General features: G+C 47.1%; 1 protein-coding gene across 5 annotated transcripts in view; it reads left to right on the top strand.

Moving 5' to 3' along the window:
- The first annotated feature begins 16,427 nt into the window (after positions 1-16,427).
- Positions 16,428-22,132, top strand: part of Slco5a1 (solute carrier organic anion transporter family member 5A1) — a 168,918-nt gene continuing 163,213 nt past the window's right edge. For 2 of the 5 annotated variants that reach the window (XM_052718376.1, XM_052718375.1), the window contains exons 1-2: positions 16,428-17,610; positions 19,137-20,530. In XM_052718376.1, the coding sequence (XP_052574336.1) occupies positions 19,615-20,530 (916 nt within the window). In that variant the 5' untranslated portion in view covers positions 16,428-17,610; positions 19,137-19,614. The remainder of the gene's footprint in view (positions 17,611-19,136; positions 20,531-22,132) is intronic. The other 3 variants (XM_052718373.1, XM_052718372.1, XM_052718374.1) reach the window with 3 other exon arrangements.

Genomic DNA, 22,132 nt, shown 5'->3' with positions numbered 1-22,132 from the left:
TAGTCTATGGTGGTTTTATATTACTATGTCCATCACTATATAAAATACAGTTGTTATTTAAAGATGACAGTATAGGCTACATTTCTTTTCCTTGTGTAGACTTTTCATCTAATCTCAGGATTACAAAGAATTTCTAAAACACTGGGACTTAGGTCCACACAGCACATGTTTATCCCAAATGCTTTTGTGTCTACATTGTTTGTTGGACTTCAGTCAGTTATTTCTTTGGCAGCTTGATTAACAGAATTTGTCAAAAATTTTAAGATTTTATATACTCTTTTCTTTTCAGAGCATGTAAATCTTCTAGTGTGTGTGTGTGTGTGTGTGTGTGTGTGTGTGTGTGTGTGTGTATGACAGAGCTTCCCTGTGTAGCCCTGGCTGTCCTAGAAATTGCTCTGTAGACCAGGCTGGCCTCAAACTCAGAGATCTACCTGCCTCTGCCTCCCAAGTGCTGGGATTAACGGTGTGTGCCATCACCACCTGGCCTAATCTGTGTTTGTAAAAATTACATTTTGTGTGTGTGTGTGTGTGTGTGTGTGTGTGTGTGTGTGTGTGTGTACCCATGCACTGCAGTGCACATGTAGAGGTCAGAGGACAACTTGCCAGACTTGGTTCTTGCCAGGGTCCCAAGGATTGAACTAAGATTGCCAGGCTTGGTGGGAGGCATCTTTATCTAAGCTATGTCTCCACCTCAAAAATTTAAAACTAGATAATTTGTCTTTGTAGCCAGGTGTGGTGGTGCACACTTTTAATCCCAGTACCCAGGAGGCAGAAGCAGCCAGATCTTTGTGAGTTCGAGGCCAGCCTGGTCTACAGAGTGAGTTCCAGAACAGCCAGGGCAACACAGAGAAAAACAAAACAAAAACAAAACTAAACTAAACAAAACAACAACAACAACGAAAAGAATTTGTCTTGATGAAGAACTTGCACTCTGCTTTCTCTTAACTTGCCTTTCTGTTTGCGGTGCTGTGACAACACTATTGTTGTCCCCAAAGTCCGATGTCCCCAAAGACCACCAAGAGACTGATCTGAGTGCAGAAGCAAAGAGTCTTTAATTCTTGAGTTTAAACCTGGGCCCCTCTGTGGTGGTATTGTGTTCCCCAAAATATTGTGCACACTAATAAACTTATCTGGGGTCAGAGAACAGGACAGTCACAATATTAAACATAGAGGATAGGCAGTGGTAGCACATGCCTTTAATCCTTGTGTTCCAGAGGCAGAAATCCACGAGTTCAAGAATACAGCCAAGCATGGTGACTCACGCCTTTAATCCCAGAAAGTGAGCCTTTAATCCCAGGGAGTGAGGCAGAAAGCAGAAAGATAATATAAAGTGTGAGGACCAGAAACTAGAAGCATTTAGCTGGTTAAGCTTTTAGGCTTCTAGCAGCAGTTCAGCTGAGATTCATTCTGGATGAGGAGTCAAAGGCTTCCAGTCTGAGGAAACAAGACCAGGTGAGGAACTGGTGAGGTGAGGTAGCTGTGGCTTGTTCTGATTCTCTGATCTTCCAGCATTCACCCCAATAACGGGCCTCAGGTTTGATTTTATTAATAAGACCTTTTAAGATTCTTGCAACACTCTTCATCCATCCATCACAGTGGTGGAGTGAGAGGGACACCGAGCAGTAACAGGATGGGATTTTTATAGTGGTTAGGGTCAGGGTCTAGGGGAATTCCAACTCTATATGGTTACAGGCTCAGGATTGGTGCTTACTTCAGGTTAGAGGCGCTTGGTTTGAAATGACTGGAGAGTTGCAACTGCAAGAAAATTGCCATATCCTCCAGCAGTTTATGTCATTGCATCTATGTAATCAGCAGACCATTTCCTCTGATAGTTAGACATCCCATTTTTATCTGCAGGAAACTCATTCCCTCCGACAGTGATGGTATACAATCTATAACAGCAGAAAACATCCCACAGGACATATCTGGTGCTCTGTTTCTTATGCCAGTTATGTTATAGCATATCCTTTAGGTTATGGCGGGAAATGTCTGGAACTCGTTTTGTGTAACTCCTAATTGTCTGGGTCTAGGGGCAGAGGGACAGCACATCCTCTAGTGGATTTTTTAGAGTAATTTGTCCAAGGGCCTGCTGCCCCTTGTCTGAACCTTCTCTAAGATGGCGGCAAACCTGCTCTGGTGATTGGATGGCCGAACACCCTGGCTGTCATGATAGAACTCTCATCCAGTGACTGATGGAAGCAGATGCAGAGATCCATGGCCAAGCCCCAGGTGGAGCTCCAGGAGTCCAATCGATGAGAGAGAGAGAGGAGGGATTATATGAACAAGAGATATCGAGACCATGATTGGAAAAAGCACAGGGACAAATAGCCAAACTAGTGAAAACACATGAACTATGAACCAATAGCTGAGGAGCCCCCATGGAACTGGATCAGGCCCTCTGGATAAGTGAGACAGTTGATCAGCTTGAACTGTTTAGGAGGTCCCCAAGCAGTGGGACCAAGACCTGTCCTTCGTGCATGAGCTGGCTTTTTGGAACCTGGGGCCTATGCTGAGACACTTTGCTCAGCCTTGGTGCAGGGAGGAGGGGACTGGACCTGCCTCAACTGAATCTACCAGTCTGAGCTGACTCCCCAGGGGAGACCTTGCCTTAAAGGAGATGGGAATGGGGGGTGGATTGCGGGGGAAGGCTAGGGGGTGGGAGGAGGGAGGACAGGGGAATCCATGGCGGATATGTAAAATGACTGGCAAATCTTATGTAAAATAAAAAATAAAAATAAAAAGCCTCTTTGCTTCTGCATTCCGATCGGTCTCTTGGTGGTCTTTGGGGACATCGGGCTTTGGGTGCAACATTAGTGTGTGTGTAGATCTGCAGCTCTCCCATCTATTCCCAGCCGCAGGTATCCAGGAACCATGTCATACCTGCACCTAAGAATCTGCAGAGTTTCAGCCGGGCGGTGGTGGCCCACGCCTTTAATCCCAGCACTCGGGAGGCAGAGGCAGGTGGATCTCTGTGAGTTCGAGGCCAGCCTGGGCTACCAAGTGAGTTCCAAGAAAGGTGCAAAGCTACACAGAGAAACCTTGTCTTGAAAAACCAAAAAAAAAAAAAAATTATCTGCAGAGTTTCTTCCAAATTTTGCTTTTCACTATTTCAGCTGTGTCTTGGGAGATGGTTACAGCCATAATCACTATCCTGGCAAATGAAGACAGCAGAGGGTAAAAGCACTTGCTACCAAGCCTAATGACCTGAGTTCGTGCCCTAAGCCCCGTATAGTGTAAGCATTTAACAGACTCCAGCAAGTTGTCCTCTGACCTCCATGTGTGTGACATGGTGTGAGTGGGTACACTCACTTGTGCACCCCCATGCCCACATCAACAGACTTAAAAAAAAGTGAAGACTTCTCTTAATTTGCTTACAGTGCTCTTTAATTAAAACGAAGAACAAACGACACTCATTAATGCTGTTGAAAGACTTTGCTTTTAATATGGTCAGGCCTGCTTGTCAGTTTGTAGCTATGGTTTTATTTTTACTGATGCTGTGCAAACTGTGACTGTGGTTTTTATAATCTGAATGGAATGCACTTTTCCATTGATGTGTTTGCCCGAGGCATTCCCTTCCTTGTTCTGACCAGCATTGCAACAGCATCCTATTTTTACCCTGGAGGATTGGAGTAAGAGTAGATGAAGAATGGAAAAACAGGTCTCCTTTGTGAGGCTGCCTAGCAGTTATCGGAGTGGATAATTTCTGGAGCTGGACAGGGCCAAAGGGTATGCTTACCCTTTCAGAGATGGCGGAGAGCTGCTTTTTCTTTCTTTTGTGGCTTGGTTGTTAATGTGGGGTCTTGACAGTCACTCCTCACCAGACTCAAAGGCAGATCTTCACAGCTGCATGGACCCTCCACCTGCCACAGAAAGTGCTTTGGGGACAGTATGTGACGTGGCTGCTCATTGTGCAGTGTCCCCAGGCTCTGGATTTTCCCTGATAATGAGTGTTAACTGAGATTCTCTGGGGTCCAGTTAGGCAACCCACTCGGCCTTTGTCTCCCTCACATCTCTTCTGAGCACACTTCGAGAGAACGTGCATGCGGAATGAAGCACGCTTTCATCTCTTTCATCTCCCCTGCCCTCACGCTGGACAAATTTAAAGCATCTTTTTTTTTTTTTTCATGTTTTCCCTGACTCATTTAAAAATAAAGTGTGAGTTTCTTCCAGACGTTTCCTTTCCTCTACTCTGATCCTTTAGGACTTCTAATAAACTAATTTCCATGTTCTACTCCTGGCGGCTACGGCATCAGTTTGATCCAAGTCCCTTAGTCAGCACTGAGTGGTTGAAAGTCCCAGGGGCTCTTCAATCTCCCTGCTATTCTGCAGGAGCTTCGACAAGAGGATCTGTTACTGTAGATTAAGGAGAGTCTACAGCAACCAAATCTGCTTGCCCGCTTTTATCTCCCATTTTATGTGCCTCCTGGCTTGGGAAGAGCTCATCTTGCCTCCCCGGAGACCTCCAGGCTAGTCCCCAGTAGTCCAGGCTTTGAGCTGTGGTGTCCCATGCAGAGCTCCCCAGGCTCTTCTTTGTGCCCAAAAATCCACTTCCAAAAGTTAAAGTCTTTCTTCTCATCACATCCAATTTCCCTGGTGTCTTTCTTTCTTTCTTTCTTTGTTTCTTTCTTTCTTCCTCTCTTTCTCTCTTTCTCTCTCTCTCTCTCTCTTTCTTTCTTTCTTTCTTTCTTTCTTTCTTTCTTTCTTTCTTTCTTTCTTTCTTTCTTTCTTTCTTTTTCTCTTCCCTTTCTTTCCTTCTTTCTTTCTCTCTTTCTTTCTTTCTGCACCACCATTGCCCCAACAATCTTTCTTACAGTCAGGAAAGATTATAGGTCAAAGGTTTTGTGGTTGGGTTGATGTCCCAGTCCTGCTGCATTGCCTGGTTAGAGAAGATGGTCAGTTTGGCTCCATATCCCCCATTAATAGGAGACAGCACTAGGTTTCTACATCACCCTTCAAATGCCCCCCAGTTCCAGTTGTCTCTCCCAGTACTCTCTAGCTCCTTCTCCCTTGCCCTCCAGATTCCTCTTTTAACCATTCCCACCTGTCCCCAGTCTACCTGGAAAATCTATTCTATTTTCCAGGGAGACCCACAATTCTCTCCTTGAGTCCTCCTGTTACTTAGCCTCTCTTGGTCTGTGGATATTAGCATGATTGACCTTTACAGCTAATATCTACTTATGAGTGAGTAATTACCTTATTTATCTTTCTGGGTCTGTGTTACTTCACTCAGGATGATTTTTTTTCTAGTTCCATTCATCCTTCTGCAAATTTCATAATACCATTGTTTTTAACAGTTGAGTAATACTCCACTGTGTAAATGTACCACATTTTCTTTATCCATTCTTTAGTTGAGGGTCATCTAGGTTGTTTTCAGTTTCTGGATATTATGAATAAAGCTATTGTGAACATAGTTGAGCAAGTGTCCTTGTGGTATAGTTGAATGTCCCTTGGGTATATACCACTCCACCAGGGCCAGCTCTGCCTCACTGCCCAGGTGAGGTTGGGGCCCTGTTCTGAGAAAGAGACTCTTTCTTTTGGCCTCAGTTTCCGAGGTTTTGGTCCATGGTCATTTGGATTCACTGCTTTTTAGACTGAATGGGCAAAATCACCTTATCGGGAAGCACATGAAGCATCAAAGGTGCTTCATGATAACCAGGGAGCAGAGTGAACGACAAGAAGAGTTCAAGGACAAGACATACCCTTCTTCAAAGACAGGCTCCAGTGACCTACCTCCATAACCTCCAATCATGCCACCAAATGCATCCATCAATCAATTTGTCAATTGATTAGGTTAGAGCCTTCAAGTTCCAAACACCTCTCAATCAATAGATCCACCAGTTGGGGGGACCAAGGCTTCAACAGTGTATCCTGGAAACACTCTTCTGGGAATATTGAGGGACAGCTGTATATTAAAGAATTCTTATAAAAGGAACTGGGGGGCTGGGTGATGGTGGCCAGAGTGAGCCTGCTGTGCCGACCTGCTGAACCCAGTGTGATCGGAACCTGGAACCCACACTAACACCCAGATGTGGTAGCCTGCATCTGTGATCACATACTCCTTTGGGGAGAAGGAGGTAGAGACGAGAGAACTGCCCAGAAGCTCACTGCTCAGCTAGCCTGGGGTCCACAGTGCAGCAAGAGGAACAAGAAGAGACCCCCTGCCTCAGCGCGGTGGAAGGTGCGGACTGACTTCAGAACTTGTTTTCTGACTGTCACATGTGCACTATGGCATGCGTGTGTCTGCACGCTCCCACCTCTCTCTCTCTCTCTCTCCAGAAAATAAAAAAAATTTTAAATTAGAAAAAATTTTTTAAGGGACTCAGTGGTAGAGCACTTGCTTAGTATGTGCAAGACCTTGGGCAACCCACACCCCCCACTACAGATGATTTCTAGCCGTGAGAATCCAAAGAAAGAGACTTCTTATTTGAGCCTTTAAGCAGAAAGTGAAGTTTTAGGAAGAGCTTTGAGAAGAGTCGGCTTTAGGAATAAATGTGGGACATACTTTACATAAAGCTATGGAAACAGAATGGACTATTTTACCCAAAATAGAACAGCTATATTTAGAAGCTTTTAGTCTAGCTTGACCTTGACATTTAAGTCAACACAGTCATTTTCTTAGGCTGGTTATAAACCCTCACGTTCTCCCTTTTGTCTAAACCACTCCATAGGCTTAACTGCTCTGCCACAGCAGAATGAAAATTGGATATAAATAGTGTATTTTCTATACTAGAATTTTAAAGCATGCATCTTTGGTCAACAACTCTTTGAGTGTGAGTTAGTAGTAATTACTGTATACATTAGTTACTTTTCTCATTGCTGCGAAAAACGCCTGACAGAAGCAATTTAAGGAAGGAGGTTTGCTTGGGCTCTTGGCTGGAGGGATACAGTCCATCATGATGGGGTTACCATGGCAGTGTGGACATGAGGCAGTGGCTGGAGGGATATGGTCCATCATGATGAGGTTACTATGGCAGTGTGGACATGAGGCAGTGGCTGGAGAGATACAGTCCATCATGATGGGGTTACCATGGCAGTGTGGACATGAGGCATATAGTTCTGTTTCACACATTTCCAGGATGCTGAGAGAGGTGAATGTTGGTTCTCAGCTTGCTTTCTTCATTTTTCATTTTTAACTTTTTTTAAAACTTATTTTATGTGTGTGGGTGTTTTGCCTGCATATATGTCTATGAACAATTTGTGTGCCTGGTGCTTATGGAGGCCAGAAGAGGGTGTTGGAGCTGGAGGGACAGACGGTTGTGAACCTGGATCTTCTGGAACAGCAGCAGCCAGCGCTCTTCGTCACTGATGTGTCTGCAGTACCACCCATTCTCCCTCTTTCCTTTAGTCCAGGCCCTCAACCCATATGATGGGGCCACTCATGCCAGGGTGGGTCTTCCCTCTAATTTAAGCTTCTCTGGAAACACCAGAGGCGTGCCCTTTGGGTGATGCACTGAGTGTCACGATGAAGATCATTCCCCACACTATGCTATGTGCATCTAGCCCCAAGATTCCATGAGCAAAGGACCATCATTGCTTCTTTCCCGAGCTTGGAAGATTTGTAATGTAAAGTCATTCTGCCACTTAATATCAAACTCACAGTTGCAAAATGGCCTCTAAATTATTTAAAGTCGGATGATTAAAATGGTCCCCATTCTTTCCAATTTCTTCCTAAATATAAATCTGATACTTCCTACAAGAATGAATAAATAGAGCAGAAGAGAACGTACCTTGGTGGTAGGAGCACTTACCCAGCATGCTTCAGGCCCTGGGTGCAATCTTTAGTACTGAAAACAAAAGTTCTCACGTAGGGCAAAGTCTAACGTTAATTCTCTCCCATCTGTAAGTAGAGGTCCATATTCTTTTTTTTTTAGATTTATTTATTTTATATATATGGTGTTCTATCTGCGTGCCAGAAGAGGGTATCAGATTCCATTATAGATGGCTGTAAGCCACTATGTGGTTGCTGGGAATTGAACTCAGGACCTCTGGAAGAGCTGCCAATGCTCTTAACTGCTAAGCCATCTCTCCAGTCCCCGAGTTCCATATTCTGAAGGGAGAACTGTGCCTGAACTTGACTTATGTTGTGGATTTTGTCCAGTTTTTTCTTGGCAAGAAAAACTGTACAAGCTCCAAACATTGTCTAAGAATATGCAATGCAGTTTATAAATTAAAACTTGATTTTTAGATCATTAGAATTTCAGAAACAAGCCAATTAAGCCAAAGAAGGAAATGGTAAATGGTTCAGGTTATATGATTTTTTTTAGATAAGATCTCACTGTATAACCTTAGCTGACTTGGAAGTCTGTATAGAATAAGCTGACCTCAAACTCACAGAGATCTGTTTGCCTCGGTCTCCTGGGTACTGGCAAGAAGGTCTTTTCAATGCATGCTTGTTTTATGAGAAGTCCCCCTCTAGGCAGGGAGCCCTTGTGTTTTCGAGATCCATCACCTAGAGCCCTCTTAGGAAAGGCTGCTGGTTGGAAGAACTGCAGTAGGATCCAAAATGGTGGTATGGTCATGTGTTTTGCTCACCACTAGATGTTCTGACTTTTTCTGGGAGGAAGCTGGAGACTGACGTTAATGCTACCTAGTAAGCGGGACATAGTGGTCTATGCCTGTAAACTCAGCACTTAGGAAGGCAGAGTTAGGAGGGTCCCAAGTTCAAGGCCAATCTGGGCTACATAATAATGGCTCCATTTCAGGAACTGAAAGACAAAACAGCAGTGTAACTAAGCAAAGCCTGTTATTCTCTGTTATTTTACTCTTTTTTGGGGGGCCGCCACCCAGCTCTCAAATAAATCACACATGAAGGCTTATTCTTAATTGTGAATGCCCAGCCTTAGCTTGGCTTATTTCTTGCCAGCTTTCCTTAATTTTAAATTATTCTGTCTACCTTTTGCTTCTGGGTTTTTCCAGTTTTCTTACTTCTGTAAATCTTACTCTTACTCTGTGGCTTGCTGTATAGCTGGGTGGCTGGTCCCTGGAGTCCTCCTCCTCCCAGACTTCTTATATTTATGTTCTCTGCCTGCCAGTCCCACCTATCCTTTCTCCTGCTTTGCTATTGGCTGTTCAGTTCTTTATTAGGCCATCAGGTGTTTTCCACAGGCACAGTATCACAGCTTCACAGAGTTAAACAAATACAACATAAACAAAAGTAACACACCTTAAAATAATATTCTACAATGAAAGCCTCTGTCATTTGTTCGACACAAGAAGATCAATTAAAAGCAGGCATTTCTTTGTTCTTGGTTTAGCCTTATTGTTGGATGTATTAATGCCATTAATTTTTAAGAAGATATTTTCTAGGACTAGTAAAAACAGTTATCTAAGCTCCAGATCTTTCTTTCTAGAACTATGTATTTATATTTTTTTGAGTGAAGAAGCCGGGCATGGTGACGTATGATTATAATCCCTAGCACTAGGAAGGCTGAGGCAGGAGAATTCCTGTGAGTTTGAGGCTGGCTTGGATTGTATAGGGAGTACCAAGTCAACCAGAGCTACTTGAAAAGACCCCTGATAAACAAAAATCCAAGCAAACAAGGGAAGAAGCAGGCACGGAGCATGGGGCAAAGGGTTTGTGTCCTTTTACTTCTCCCTGGAGTACTTTTCAGACTGTGCCCCAGGTCTAGTCCACGTTAGGTCTTCTATGAGCCGACTCTCACAATGGCTCTTTTTGGTTTGGAAATCCCAGTTTTCTCTGGGGGTGGAATCTGACTTAAGCTGCCAAGTAAAGGAAGGGCAGCAGATCTCTCTGAGCAAGTGCGGGATTTCTGCTTGTTAACAGATGCATACATCCCCAGGCGTCTCTCTGCATCTCTCAGCTCAGTCAAGCTTGGCTTGGACGTTAGCAGCTCCAGTGTCCACAGAGGGAATGGGGTGTGACAACTCATTTATTATTTACATCCTGTTATTTGATGATGACCAGCCTTGCTGTTCCTAAACAGGGCATGTTGATTACTGTGCATTGTTCCCTGCATTTCCATGGGGTTGTTGTTGTTGGAAGAATTGTCTTATATGGTGTTTGTGATTCAGGACCTCAGGAAGCCACGATTGATTTCAGTTCTCTTTTACAAGACTGGCTCTCAGGGGATAAGGTCAGGTTTCCCCTTTCCTCAGGATGACTAGTAAGTTCTCAGCTCATGGGAGAGGCTGGCTGGAATAGCCATGCTCTAGGGGATGGGCTTCATCACATATTTGTTTTAGAAGGCTCTGGCAGTCTCTTGCTCCCCATTTAGGAAGATATGCAAGGAGGCTTGGGTATGTAAGAAGGACACCACACCTGGAGACTTGTTTTGTCTTAACCAATGGGCATTTCTAAGATTAAAGCGAAGTTGGGAGTATTCAGAGTGAGGTCGCCAGTTCTGCAGTGGGCAGATCTCCTTTTGGATCTCTCTCTACACCTTTCGTGCTGTGTGAATTAGTCACCTCTCACTCTCAGCTCCATCCTTTGTAAAAGGATTGAGTCAACTTGGGGTGACTGTTCAGGAACCTGTCATCTCAGCCTTCAGGAGGCTGAACCAGGAAGAGTATGCATGAGAGGTAGGCCAGGGTTCCAAAGTAAGTCACATGGAGGGGGTGTGCTTGTGGTCCAAGCACTTAAGAAGGAGATACAGGAAAATCAAAGTCATCCCTCGCTACACAGTGAGGTAGAGACCAGCCTGGCCTATGTGAGAGCCTGTCTCATGATAATAAAAGCCCAAACGGACAAGCAAACAAATAAATAAAAACAAAAGAAGGAAGAAGAGGAGCAGGAAGAGGAAGGGGAGGAAGAGGAACAAAAGAGGAGGAGGAGGAGGAGCAGGAGGAGAAGCACGAGGAAGAGCAGAAAGAGGAGGAGCAAAAGGAGGAGGAGGAGCAGGAGGAGGAGGAGCAGGAGGAGGAGGAGCAAAAGGAGGAGGAGGAGCAGGAGGAGGAGGAGGAGCAGAGGGAGGAGCAGCAGGAGAGGAGCAGGAGGAGCAGAGGGAGGAGGAGGAGCAGGAAGTGTCTACCTGGTCATGAAGAGGACTGACGTGTGTGAAGCCTGTACTGATGATCTGACAAGTGGGAGAGATGCGTCCTGCTTACTTTGAGCGGTAGTTCATTAAAGACAAGAAAGATTCCCGTGGCTGATAAGTAAAATCCATGCCAAACAAACAACTGAATTCTGGACCCCAAAGGATATTTTATCAATCTGATAGTCTTTTTGGCAAGAGCTAGTCCGAGAAGTGATGACCTACCTAAAACATACAGGCCTCCTGCCCTCCAAAAATCAGGGACCAGATACAGAACTGAGAAACACAAAATACACCTCCCAGCTATGATGATGACTAACATTCACAGAGCATCTATGCCGTCCAGATCCTATTCTGTATGTACTGTGCATGTGGTAACTCATTGGATGCCTTCAACAGTGTTACAACATTGGTACTAGAAATAAACCCAACTTGAAAAATGAGGCAGAGAGCGTTAATGAATTGCCCAAGGCCACACAGCTATAAATGGCGGCACTGAGATTCAGAGCAGGCAGTTTGGAAACACGGTCCTCCTTTTCTCTTTAATCACTAAGTGACACTGTAGTGACACCAGGAACATTTTTCCTTCTTGGTGGGACCCGTGTTGGCACTGGGGCAGCTTCCTCTTAATGAACAATGCTGTAGATGGCACAGTGCTCTCCCCTAGAGTGTTAGAGCAGTGCTAAGTGGTTTGTCCCAGAACCCTGATTCCTAACCACTCTGTTTTGACCCACAAATGAAGCAGAACTTCTGGACTGGAGCAGAGACATAGTTGGTAATCACAGGATCACAGCTATGTGTTTCAGATGGCCAGGGCGTCATTCTTATGAATAAATACTAGGAAATAGTAGTCTTCAGGTGTCCCATCTGCTCTGAAGGGATCATTAGTGTGCACTACCTGGATGGTGTCACTTTCTAGCTTCATGGTTCATTATTTTATGCCCTGGTTATTGAACTGATGGTCAGTTCACCCCTGAAATGTGACTCTTTCCTGTTATCTAGGGAGGAAGCATGTGCTCTGGCAATGGCAAGTCAGAAGATAGGCTGGACAGAGAAATCCCAGTTGTCCCTGGGCCTTGCTTTGTGAATGTAGATTTAGAATCTCCAACAGGAGGGTCTGGTGGTTCTGAGGTAGGTCCTGAGAAAGAACTCTAAAGGCTGTGCTACAGACAGGGAAGCTAAGTGTTGGGCAGAGAGGCCTCAAGCTGCAGGTGAGACATCGTTGACTAGCCAGTTGCCCAGTGTTTTGATCTTTCTAGAAACCACCTTCCATTTTTAGATGGAAAGAGAATCACAAAATGTCCAAAAGGGCCTGACAAATGTTGTCTAGGAAGGACTGTTAGAATACACAGGTGTCCTGCCAGAGAAACTGGTACCTCTTCCACTGCCTAGAGGGTGGGGAGCGAGAGGCCCTCACAGGACTTTCTGCTGCAGCCTGATCCAGACATCAGAAGTGGTTAATGCTGTGTTGGGCTCTCCACACTGAGAAGCCAGACTGGACTATGGGATGCTGAAGCAGGAAAGAACCACATCTTCATAAGGCGCTTGCTGCCAGGAGACATCTGAAAATGTGGCAATGGCTCATCTTACCTCCCAACACTCACCAAGTGCCTCGTTTTTTTAGACAGAGCCTCATCTACATGTGGGTCTGGGGGTTGGTGATTTTTTTTTGCTTCCTTGATGCTTGCTTGTTTTTTGTTTTGATTTGTTGAAGCTAGCTTTCCATACACTGCTGTTTTAGGAAACAAACAAACAAAAAACAAAAAGAATCCAGGGAATGTATGCTGAATGCCCACTGAGAAGAGATTTGTTTCAGATCCCAGGCCTTGAACCAGCTTGAACTTAGGGTTTGGTAGAGTGTGTTCTATTGAGCAGTGCTTTTTAAGAATGGTCTAGGGTCCGGAGCTTGACCCCGTGGATAAGTGGGTAAGTTCATCCTGGGTACTGGGGAGATGATTCCAGCATCAAGAGACCCTAAGTCCCATGGAGTGATGTAAAGAGTCCATTACCCATACTTGTGTACACAGCACAAGGAGGAAGACTGCTCTTTGGTAATGGACTAGCAAGTCTTGGTCAGCCCTCAAGATTCTTGGCATCAAATATGCTTGAGAAATGGCCTGGACAAAGAGCACTCAGGCCTATATACTCTTTGTATATACCAAAAGAGTGTGCAGAGACCCTTAGGGCCCATGGGTGACTGTCTCCCAATCTCTTTCCTAACTCCTTCTGCTTGCTCTGCCTTTGTCCTTTCCAGGCCTGGAGGGAATGGTGGTAACTAGAAAACACTTTGTTTTTCATTTAAAGCCAGGATCTCATGTAGCCCAGGCTGGCTTCTAACTTGCTATGCAGCTGAGGATGAGTGTGATCGGCTGACCCTCCAACCACAACACCCAGCTTCTGGAACACTTTTCAAGGGAACACAAAGCTTTGGGGGCAATTTCTCTTCTTCATAGGCAAGCCATTCTCATGACAAATCTTGGAGTGTTGGGCATAATTTTAGTAAGAGGGATTGAGTAGATTCTTTAAGGTCCTGACTGATGAGACCTTTCGTTCTTCAGGCTGACCATCTGCATGGCTCCTCTGTAGGGCTGTGGCAGCAGTTTCTTAGGGTTTAGGGCTCATAACACCAAAGCGGACATGTGTGACTTCCTACTTCGTTCGCACTTGTAGGCTCCTCCAACCATTTCCTGTGGGACCGCAGGCTCAGATCTGTTTCTCTTTTGATTTATCCAGCTTGAAATTTATTTCTAAGTATGAGCACAGATGCCAAATTTAGTTAAGTGCCTTCCTGAAAGACACGTTTCCCCCCTCATAAACCACCAGTACTCAGTGCGATGACAATATCAAGTGTACTAGCCGCTTTTTTCTTGTTGTGAGCTAATGTGATGAGTGGTGACCTAAGGGTTTATTTTAGCTCAGGGTTTGAGGGGACACAGTCCATCATGGCGGGGAAGTCATGGCCACCCAAGTGTGAGGCAGCTGGTGACGCAGCATCTGCTGTCAGGAAGCAGAGAGACGAAGGCTGGTGTTCTGCCCTCCTTTTGGTTTTTCTATCCACAATTCCAGGGTGGTGCAGCCTGTGCTCATGGCAGGTCCTCCCTCTTCAGGTTAAATGTCTCTGGAAATGCTGCCCCCCGACACACTCAGAGGCATGTTTCTTGGGTGTGTCTGGATCTCATCAAGTTAACTATGAAGATTAGCCATTACTTTCAAGTTCTATTTTAAGCCCAGAAGCTCTTCTTGAGTAAAACTCAGTTCTTGTGTCTGGGGAGTCTCCTGAAAGCAGCCCTGAGTGGCAGGAAGGAAAGAGAGATGTGTAATGGAGCCACCACCCCCACCTTCCTCACCCTCCTGTGTTGAATGGCCAAATTATTATAGTCTTGGTTGTTCCCAAGTGACTTCGAAGAAACCAAGCAAACTAGAAATTTTGAAGAGAGTTTCTGGTCACAGGCTTCCTGTTCCAATATATCAAACAAGGCAACCACATACAGAATGAAAGAAGCCATAGGTAGCAGAACTCTATAATCTGACTCCATCTCTTTCTGTTAAGCTTAAGATTGGGGTCAATAGGGTTGGGGATTTAGCTCAGTGGTAGAGTGCTTGCCTAGCAAGCACAAGGCTCTGGGTTTGATCCTCAGCTCAAAAAAAAAAATGGGGTCAATAAAGGCAGACTTGATGTCATGGTTCTGATATGAAATTCTCATAAAAGGCTCATATACTGGAGGATTGGTTCCCAGCCTGTGAGGTGGTTGAATCGTGACAACTCTGACTTAAGCAATTCTTATTTGATGGCAGTATCTACAGGTGACAGAAGATAGGTAGCATTGGGGGCTGTGCTACAGAAAGGTATATCTTGTCCTAAGGGTCTTCTCTCTCCCCCTTTCTCCTCCTGTCCTCCATCTTTCTCTCTGCTCTTTACTGTTCTCCACGAGGTAAGCCATGCTTCCCCTCACATACTCCTCACCATAATGTCTGCCACACATGAGCTATCAGAGAAACAGTAAAGGAAACATTTCATCCTGAGTGTTTCTTATGGGAAACATTCAGCTAATTGAGCCATTTAAATTCTGTCTATAAATTATGACCCTTTATGTGTGTGATGAAACAATAACACGATCCTGTAGGCTATTAGAGTCATTTCTAGTTCGAGTATGGTAATTGACCATGACTAAACAGAGGGTTCCAGGAACAGGCCTGTTTAGCTTTCAGTAGGGAAGCCCTGGCACCTGATGTAAGAGATCAGATTTGCTACAGAACAGCTGATGTCTGGAAACAAGGCTGAAATGAGAGAACAGGGAGAAAGTGCTTAGAGGGAGCTAGGACAATGTAGATCAATTCTTTGGATCCAGAATAAGCTCCAAAAAATAGTTAGGTACAGAAAGCACCACATATTTTTCTTTACTTTATCAGCAGAGGGAACTACAGTCTAATAATCGGTAGCACTTAGGGTGAGTCTCTCTGCTGGGGATAAATGACCACAGGCTTGAGTGGACAGTGACAGAGGGAATAGTGATCAATCAGTCTGCCCACTGCCACGTAAGTGCTGTCTCTGTGTGGCTGCAGGGACACGTGGACTCTTCTTAGGTGTCCCCTGGTCTCACATGTTCTTTACAGATCGTCTGGAGACATGGCAGTTGTCTAGCTGAAGTGGGGTGCTCAAGAGCTCAAGTCAAGATACCACTCAGCCAGAGGGAGGGGAGTAGAAAGTGACGGCCACAAGGATTGGTTTTTAAAAAATAATTAATTTTTATGTGTACAATTGTTTTGCCTGCATGTATGTTCCATGTGCATGCAGTGCTTATGGAGACGTGTCAGGTCCTCTGAGACCAGACCTATAGATGACTGTAACCCACCATATGGGTTTTGGGAATCAAATCTAGGTCCTTTGGAGTGAGCCACCGCTCCAGTCTCCAGATTTTTTTTTCTTTTGGAGACAAAGTCTTGCTAAGTGACCCCCAAGCTAGCCTTGAGATTTCAACCCTCCTGTCTCAGCCTTCCAACTGCTTGGATTACAGACACATGCACTGTGCCTGGCTAAGGCCGTGGAACTTTGGACCACAGCACATATACCACATCTATAAAGTGAGATGGTACTTTCATAGGGACAGCCAGGAGCCATCAAGTAGGTCTGGCATGGCACCGTAGCCAGCACAGCATTGGTACTGTCAGTCAGCAGGGCCTTCTCAGTCTGTTGTCCTTTTTAATCGGCCTCCTTAGGCCTCAGTGACACCCATACTTGTCTACTTCTTTGTGCTTCTCTGGTTCTGACTTCTAGTCTTTTTTCTTAACTTTCTTCCTCTCAGATCTTAATGTTCTCAGTGCCCCATCTTTAGCCTATATCTCTTCTCAGTTTGGAATCCGCCCTACTTACTTATCCTTTCTCATGTCGTCTTTGTAGGGTTAATTACTATAATCTACATGCTTAGTCCAAACCTCCTGAGCATCTTATACCCTGTAGCTTATGGGGTATGTGCACTTAGATGTTCTAATGGCATTTCAAACTCAACCCTTATAAAACGAGAACAGCCAGTACGTTTCTCCTCTCATGTTTTGATTAAACTTTATTCACTCAAGTTTTAAATCAGGAGTCCCCTTGTGTTGGCCTAACTAGGCTAGCCACATCTACCTTGTCAGCTTGCTTTCTATTTCCCTGGCCCCTACCTCATCACATGTGGGTATTTCCACCTTACTTGCCTCTGCACTCACAGTAGTCTACCCATCGCGGACGAAGCTATTTCTGGTAAGAAAGGCAGAAAGTCATGGGACCTCGGAACTGACAGTACACAAGTCATGAGACCCCTTGTGTCCTGTTCTCTGCCACCAGGACAGTGCAGTCCTCTGCCCCATCTCTCCAAACTCCCAGCAGGGAGTCTACTGGTTTACTTGGCTCGCCATGACCCTGTGCCTTTGCAGCGCCCTCCCTGCTCTGGAAAGGAAGGCTAACGGGTGTCTGGTTCTGCGGTAGCAAACTGTATAGAACGTACCGCATGGGTTCAAGCCATTAACGCAGACATTTTCTTGACAAGACAAGTTTCCCTACATCAGGGATCTTGTTCCACTTGGTCCCCTGAAATCTGCTACAGTAGAAAAGACACGATGCGATGCGTGGTGAACTTGGTGGAAACGAACCGAAATACTTTACATATAATGGTTCTCGGCCCCAGTCGGTGACTTTTTAAGACACGCGCTTCCTTGGGGGGCTTCGGTGAGGGTCGTCTTCCCTCCGAGCAGGTGAAGGGCAGCGGGGTGGCTCGTTGCCCACGGGCTGGGCTGGGTGGCTGCCCGCGCGCCTGCGCCCTCTGCCGCTCCAGTCCCGGTGCGTCTCTGTGCGCGTGTGTCTGTCTGGAGAGAAGAGGCTTGGGTGACAGGCCAGGGGTTGGGGGAAGAGTTAGGCAGCCCGAGTCGCAGTCTCACTCCCCGATTTCTCGGCGGCAGGACCGAGACCGCCTCCGCAGGAGGCTGGCCCATCTGCAAGGCACCTCCGCTGTCCTACTGCGGCCGCTCCTCTCCCAACCCGGCAGACTGGTCGTCACCCTCGCTAGTGAGTTGTGAAGGCTGGTGAACCCGGCAGAGCGGCGAGCGGACCCGGCGGCTCTGTCCTCCCACGGGCTGCGTGTGTGTGAGTGCGTGCGCGCGCAGGGGGTGTCCCTGGGATTCCGCATCTGTTCCCTGAGCTCCGGGCGGGGATCCGGGTGTTCATCCCATCCGAGTCTGCGCCGCGATGCGGCTGCTCCCCCAGGCAGGGGCTCCGATGCCGGGATTCCCCAGCTCGGCGCGCAGCCACGGGTGGAGTTCCCCGGGAAGGTGCAAGGGTGAGCGGGCGGAGCCCAAGACCCGGCTTGCGAGCCACTGGCAGGCCGGGAATCTGAGGGTGAGCCCCGTCCGGAACAGTCCAGGGAGATGCGGTGGTTGCCACCCCTCGGCCAGCTTCTCCGCCTTTCTCTCCTACCCCTTTTCCCCCGTAGCAGCACCACGAAAGCTCAGAATGAAACCCAACGCAGCGGAGCCCCAGTCCCTCCCACCTGGTGCACATCGCGGCGCGGCGAGAGTGGTGTAGGGTTCTCCAGGATTAGGGATGGGGCTTACACCGGGGCACACCGATGTTGGTGCTTGCTGAATTCAAGCCGAGTGCTGGATTGCACAACAGTTTCACCCTGTACTCTCTGGTGTGTGTGTGTGTGTGTGTGTGTGTGTGTGTGTGTGTGTGTGCATGTGTGTGTGCGCAGGCGCGCACACACCCCAGAGCCCACGTTCTCGGGGTGCGCTCGGTAAATTGCACACCGCCCCGCCAGCCCGCCGGTGCTGAGCCGCTTCGGTGGGCTCCTCGTGCACGCTGTGCCAGCGTCTCTTTGTTTGGTTGTGGCTTCACCCAGCCATCTGCAAAGCAAATTGATTTTCGGTTTCGCTCAACCTTGCGCTCTGGGACTTAACGTGGGCCACAGCCTTGAATGCCCTCGTTACTTGTAATTGAATAGTTCTTTCCGGCAAGGGGCTATTTTTAGTGCAAAGAATAACCAGACAAGCATGCTGACCTTTTTTTTTTTCTTTTCTCCGGCTGCCTTTGGCTTTGAATAAGTAGGTGTCTAATGGAACAGGCGAATTCACATCTAATCGCACACACGTGCCAGCGTACAAGTGTGCAAACACATTTCTACACGTAGTTTTCTGTCTATCGCTTAAAAATGCATTTTAAAAATTGAGACCGGGAAGGCACTGTGTGTTTGTAAAAGAAGAAAAAAAAACTTTCCTTTGTTCTTTTGGGAATCTTCTATTTTGAGTCATAGAGTAGGAGTAACAAAAGGCTGCAATTAGTTCACTTGAATAAAAGACACTGCCTCTGAGTCAGAGCTGCTAGGTTGATAATTATTAACATATAAAAGCAAACGCACTGTTTAAGGCAAAAGGGGCGGGGCGGGGGCAGGCCCGCAGCAGACAATGAGGGAGAGTCTCGGCGGACCGCCTGCTGCTCATTGTTCCGGGACTTGAGGCTACAGCCTCTGCGGGCTCTTCCTGCCGCGTTCAGCTAGTGCCTGGCACCTCGGCCCCTCCAGGGACCACCGGGTTACCTAGCTCTAGCCCCCGGCGCCGGGACGCCAGCCCCAACTACAGCCATCCTTCCCTGACGATCCATTCTCTGCTTTGCAGGTTGGCAGCTTCACCCCGGAGTGTGTCACAAGCCCTGCGGTGGGCACCGAACACCCCGGGGAGTACCAAGTAGGATGCCGTTCGGACAGTCGCGCTAAGTGACACCACACTGGGCACAGAGCGCTCTAGCTCCTGGCCACCGTCTGAGAGGCGGCGGCGGAGGGGGATGAGCACCGGACGCGCAAAGCGCCTACCGCGAGCTATCCCCGGGAGGTGGACGCCGAACAGGGCTCCTCGCAGGACCGTGCGGATCTTTACCTCCCCTGGCACGAGGTGGAGAAACCTCCCCGCTGCGCCTCCGGTCAGGATGCTCTGGGCATCTCCCTGCTGCTGAGATGTTCAGTTACGCGGTTCTGACGTCCGCAGCCCGGGTCTCAGGTGGGCACAACTGAGTGTGGGCCCGGTTTCGGCCCCTCGTGCAGGTGGATGAAAAGTGCCGGAGACCTTGTATGGGATCAGCGATCAGATTTTAAGAGCCATGGACGAAGGGGCTGTGCAGTCCCGGGCCCAAGAGCAGCTGGAGGCACCTGCCGAGGTAGGAGCTGTCCAAGAGAAGTGCGAGTCAGAGACCTTCAGGTCTAAGAGTTTACCAGCCCTGCACAGCGCCTCCTGCCGGCCGAATCTCAGTGCTGGGAATGCAGATGGCGAACTGGCCTCGGGCTGCACTGAATCTTCGGGTCACCAGGAGATGCATGGAGGAGGGAACCTGATCGTCCCTAGTCCCTCTGCCCCATCCACTTCGGCAGGGACTACAGCGGAAGTCGTGGACTGTAACCACAGGATGGACCCCAGCAAAACTATGTCAGTGTCTTCTACTCTGGCCACACTCCAGGAGAGAAGGTGTCTCTATGTGGTCCTTACGGATTCTCGCTGCTTCCTAGTGTGCATGTGTTTTCTGACCTTCATCCAGGCGTTAATGGTCTCTGGGTACCTGAGCAGTGTCATCACGACCATTGAAAGGCGCTATAGCCTGAAGAGTTCCGAGTCCGGGCTGCTGGTCAGCTGCTTTGACATAGGGAACCTGGTAGTGGTGGTGTTCGTCAGCTACTTCGGCGGCCGTGGGCGAAGGCCTCTATGGCTGGCGGTGGGTGGACTTCTTATCGCTGTCGGGGCTGCGCTCTTCGCCTTACCTCACTTCATCTCACCTCCCTACCAAATCCAAGAGTTGAACACGTCGGTCTCCAACGATGGCCTTTGTCAGAATGGCAACTCCACGGCCACCTTGGAGCCTCTTCCCTGCCCCAAGGACTCGGGAGGAAATAATCACTGGGTGTATGTAGCTTTATTCGTTTGTGCACAGGTTCTCATTGGAATGGGCTCCACACCGATTTACACCCTGGGACCAACCTATTTAGATGACAACGTCAAGAAAGACAACGCATCCTTGTACCTAGGTAAGACTTGCAATTCTCTGGGGTGTACTTGGCTCACAGAGACATTCCTTATGTTCCCCAAATACAAAGGAACATGATCTTTCATATTTTCAGATGTAGTAAGTATTGTGGTTCACTCCTTTTAAGTTCTATTTTTGGTGTGACATGTTTTGCAGTTTAGGGTAAAGAGTACTTTGAACTAGTTTTCAGACACGCTTCACATCTGTCTTTTCCCACCCAATACAAACTGTCAACAATAGGACAGGATAGGCCCCCTTTCTCCTGCTGTCCACCTTTGGGAAATCTCTAATTCATCAACTTTGTCTTCTGAGAGCTGTCCTTCCTAGAAGAGACCAGAAAGGAAAAGCGCTCACCAGCAGTTGTGAGTTACTGCTTTCCTCCGCCAGCCGCCAGCCACTTCTCTTTCTCACCTCCCACAGCAGATAATGGGGTAGCCAGACCACATCTACTGTACCACTCCCATCCCTGGATCACGCCACCTGCATCTCACCCAAACACCAGCAAAGCCCGAAAAACAGCAGATGAGTGAGTTATGTCTGTCCATGAAGAGGCAGCACCCCAGGCTAGCAGATTTACTGGAATTGGTAAGAGTTCGGTACTGTCTTCCAGAGAACACAGGCTCTGCGGTTTGGTTCCTTGGCTTGTGTTTGAGAGCATCAGTGGACAGAGGTGTTTGGGCTAAGTTCAGAGTGCCCATGAGAGGCCAGGCAGGTAGGGACATGGCTAATTGATTTCCTAGAATCAGGTTTGATGGTTGTGAGCAGCTCTCTGTAGTAACTGCGCCTTTAAGAGTGCACTGAAAGATGAACTTGAACCCCTGGAAAGGATCAGTGTCACACTAGCTGAGTGCTCTGTTTTTCCCGTTTCTCTACTGGATTCCACCTAAAACACCTAAAGGCTGTATGTGTGTATGTGGAGAGCTGTGTGTAGGCCACAGGACAACCTTGGGTGCTGTGTCTTGGGTCTTTTTTTTTTTTTTTTTTTTTTTTTTGAGACTAGGTTCCCTGGCCTAGAACCCCCCAAGTGGCTAGGCTAGCTGGCCAGCATAAACATTCTTATTTTATAAAAATATTGAACAGTAAATCATCAAACTCTAGGCATATTTAGTAACTTTCTAGTTATGTGCTGATAGGACTTTTGATGTGTGAATAAGGTTTTCAAAGAGAGTGGAAAAGACAGTCAATGTAGGAGGGCTATACTTTGTCTTCAGTCTACCCACTGTCCTTGGAGGGCCTCTGAGTTGTCTCCAGTAACTGTCCCAATGCAGCGTTTATAACTTAATTTTGTTATTAAGTGTAAGCACAGATGTTATTAAATGTAAGTACAGTAACTAGTCTCCTGTGCACAGAGGAGACTAGTTACTGTACCATTGTGTCTTCTAACATGTAATGTGGAAAGTTTAAACAACAGTGTAATACATGTCAATATACCGCTCACCAGATTTAATAATTGCCCTTTTTTATCAGCTGAGTATGGTGGCCCACACCTGTAATTCCAGCACTTGGGAGGTGGAGGTGACAGGATTGTTGGGTCACCCTGGGCTACACGGTGAGTACTAGGCCAACCAGGGTTACCCAGTGAGATACTGTCTCATACAACAGC

This window comes from Peromyscus californicus, unplaced genomic scaffold (assembly GCF_007827085.1).
Source record: "Peromyscus californicus insignis strain IS unplaced genomic scaffold, ASM782708v3 Scaffold_5__1_contigs__length_169319896, whole genome shotgun sequence".
Classification (NCBI taxonomy): Eukaryota; Metazoa; Chordata; class Mammalia; order Rodentia; family Cricetidae; genus Peromyscus; species Peromyscus californicus.
The sequence above is the reverse complement of the archived record's forward strand: the minus strand, read 5'-3'. Positions and strand labels throughout refer to the sequence as shown.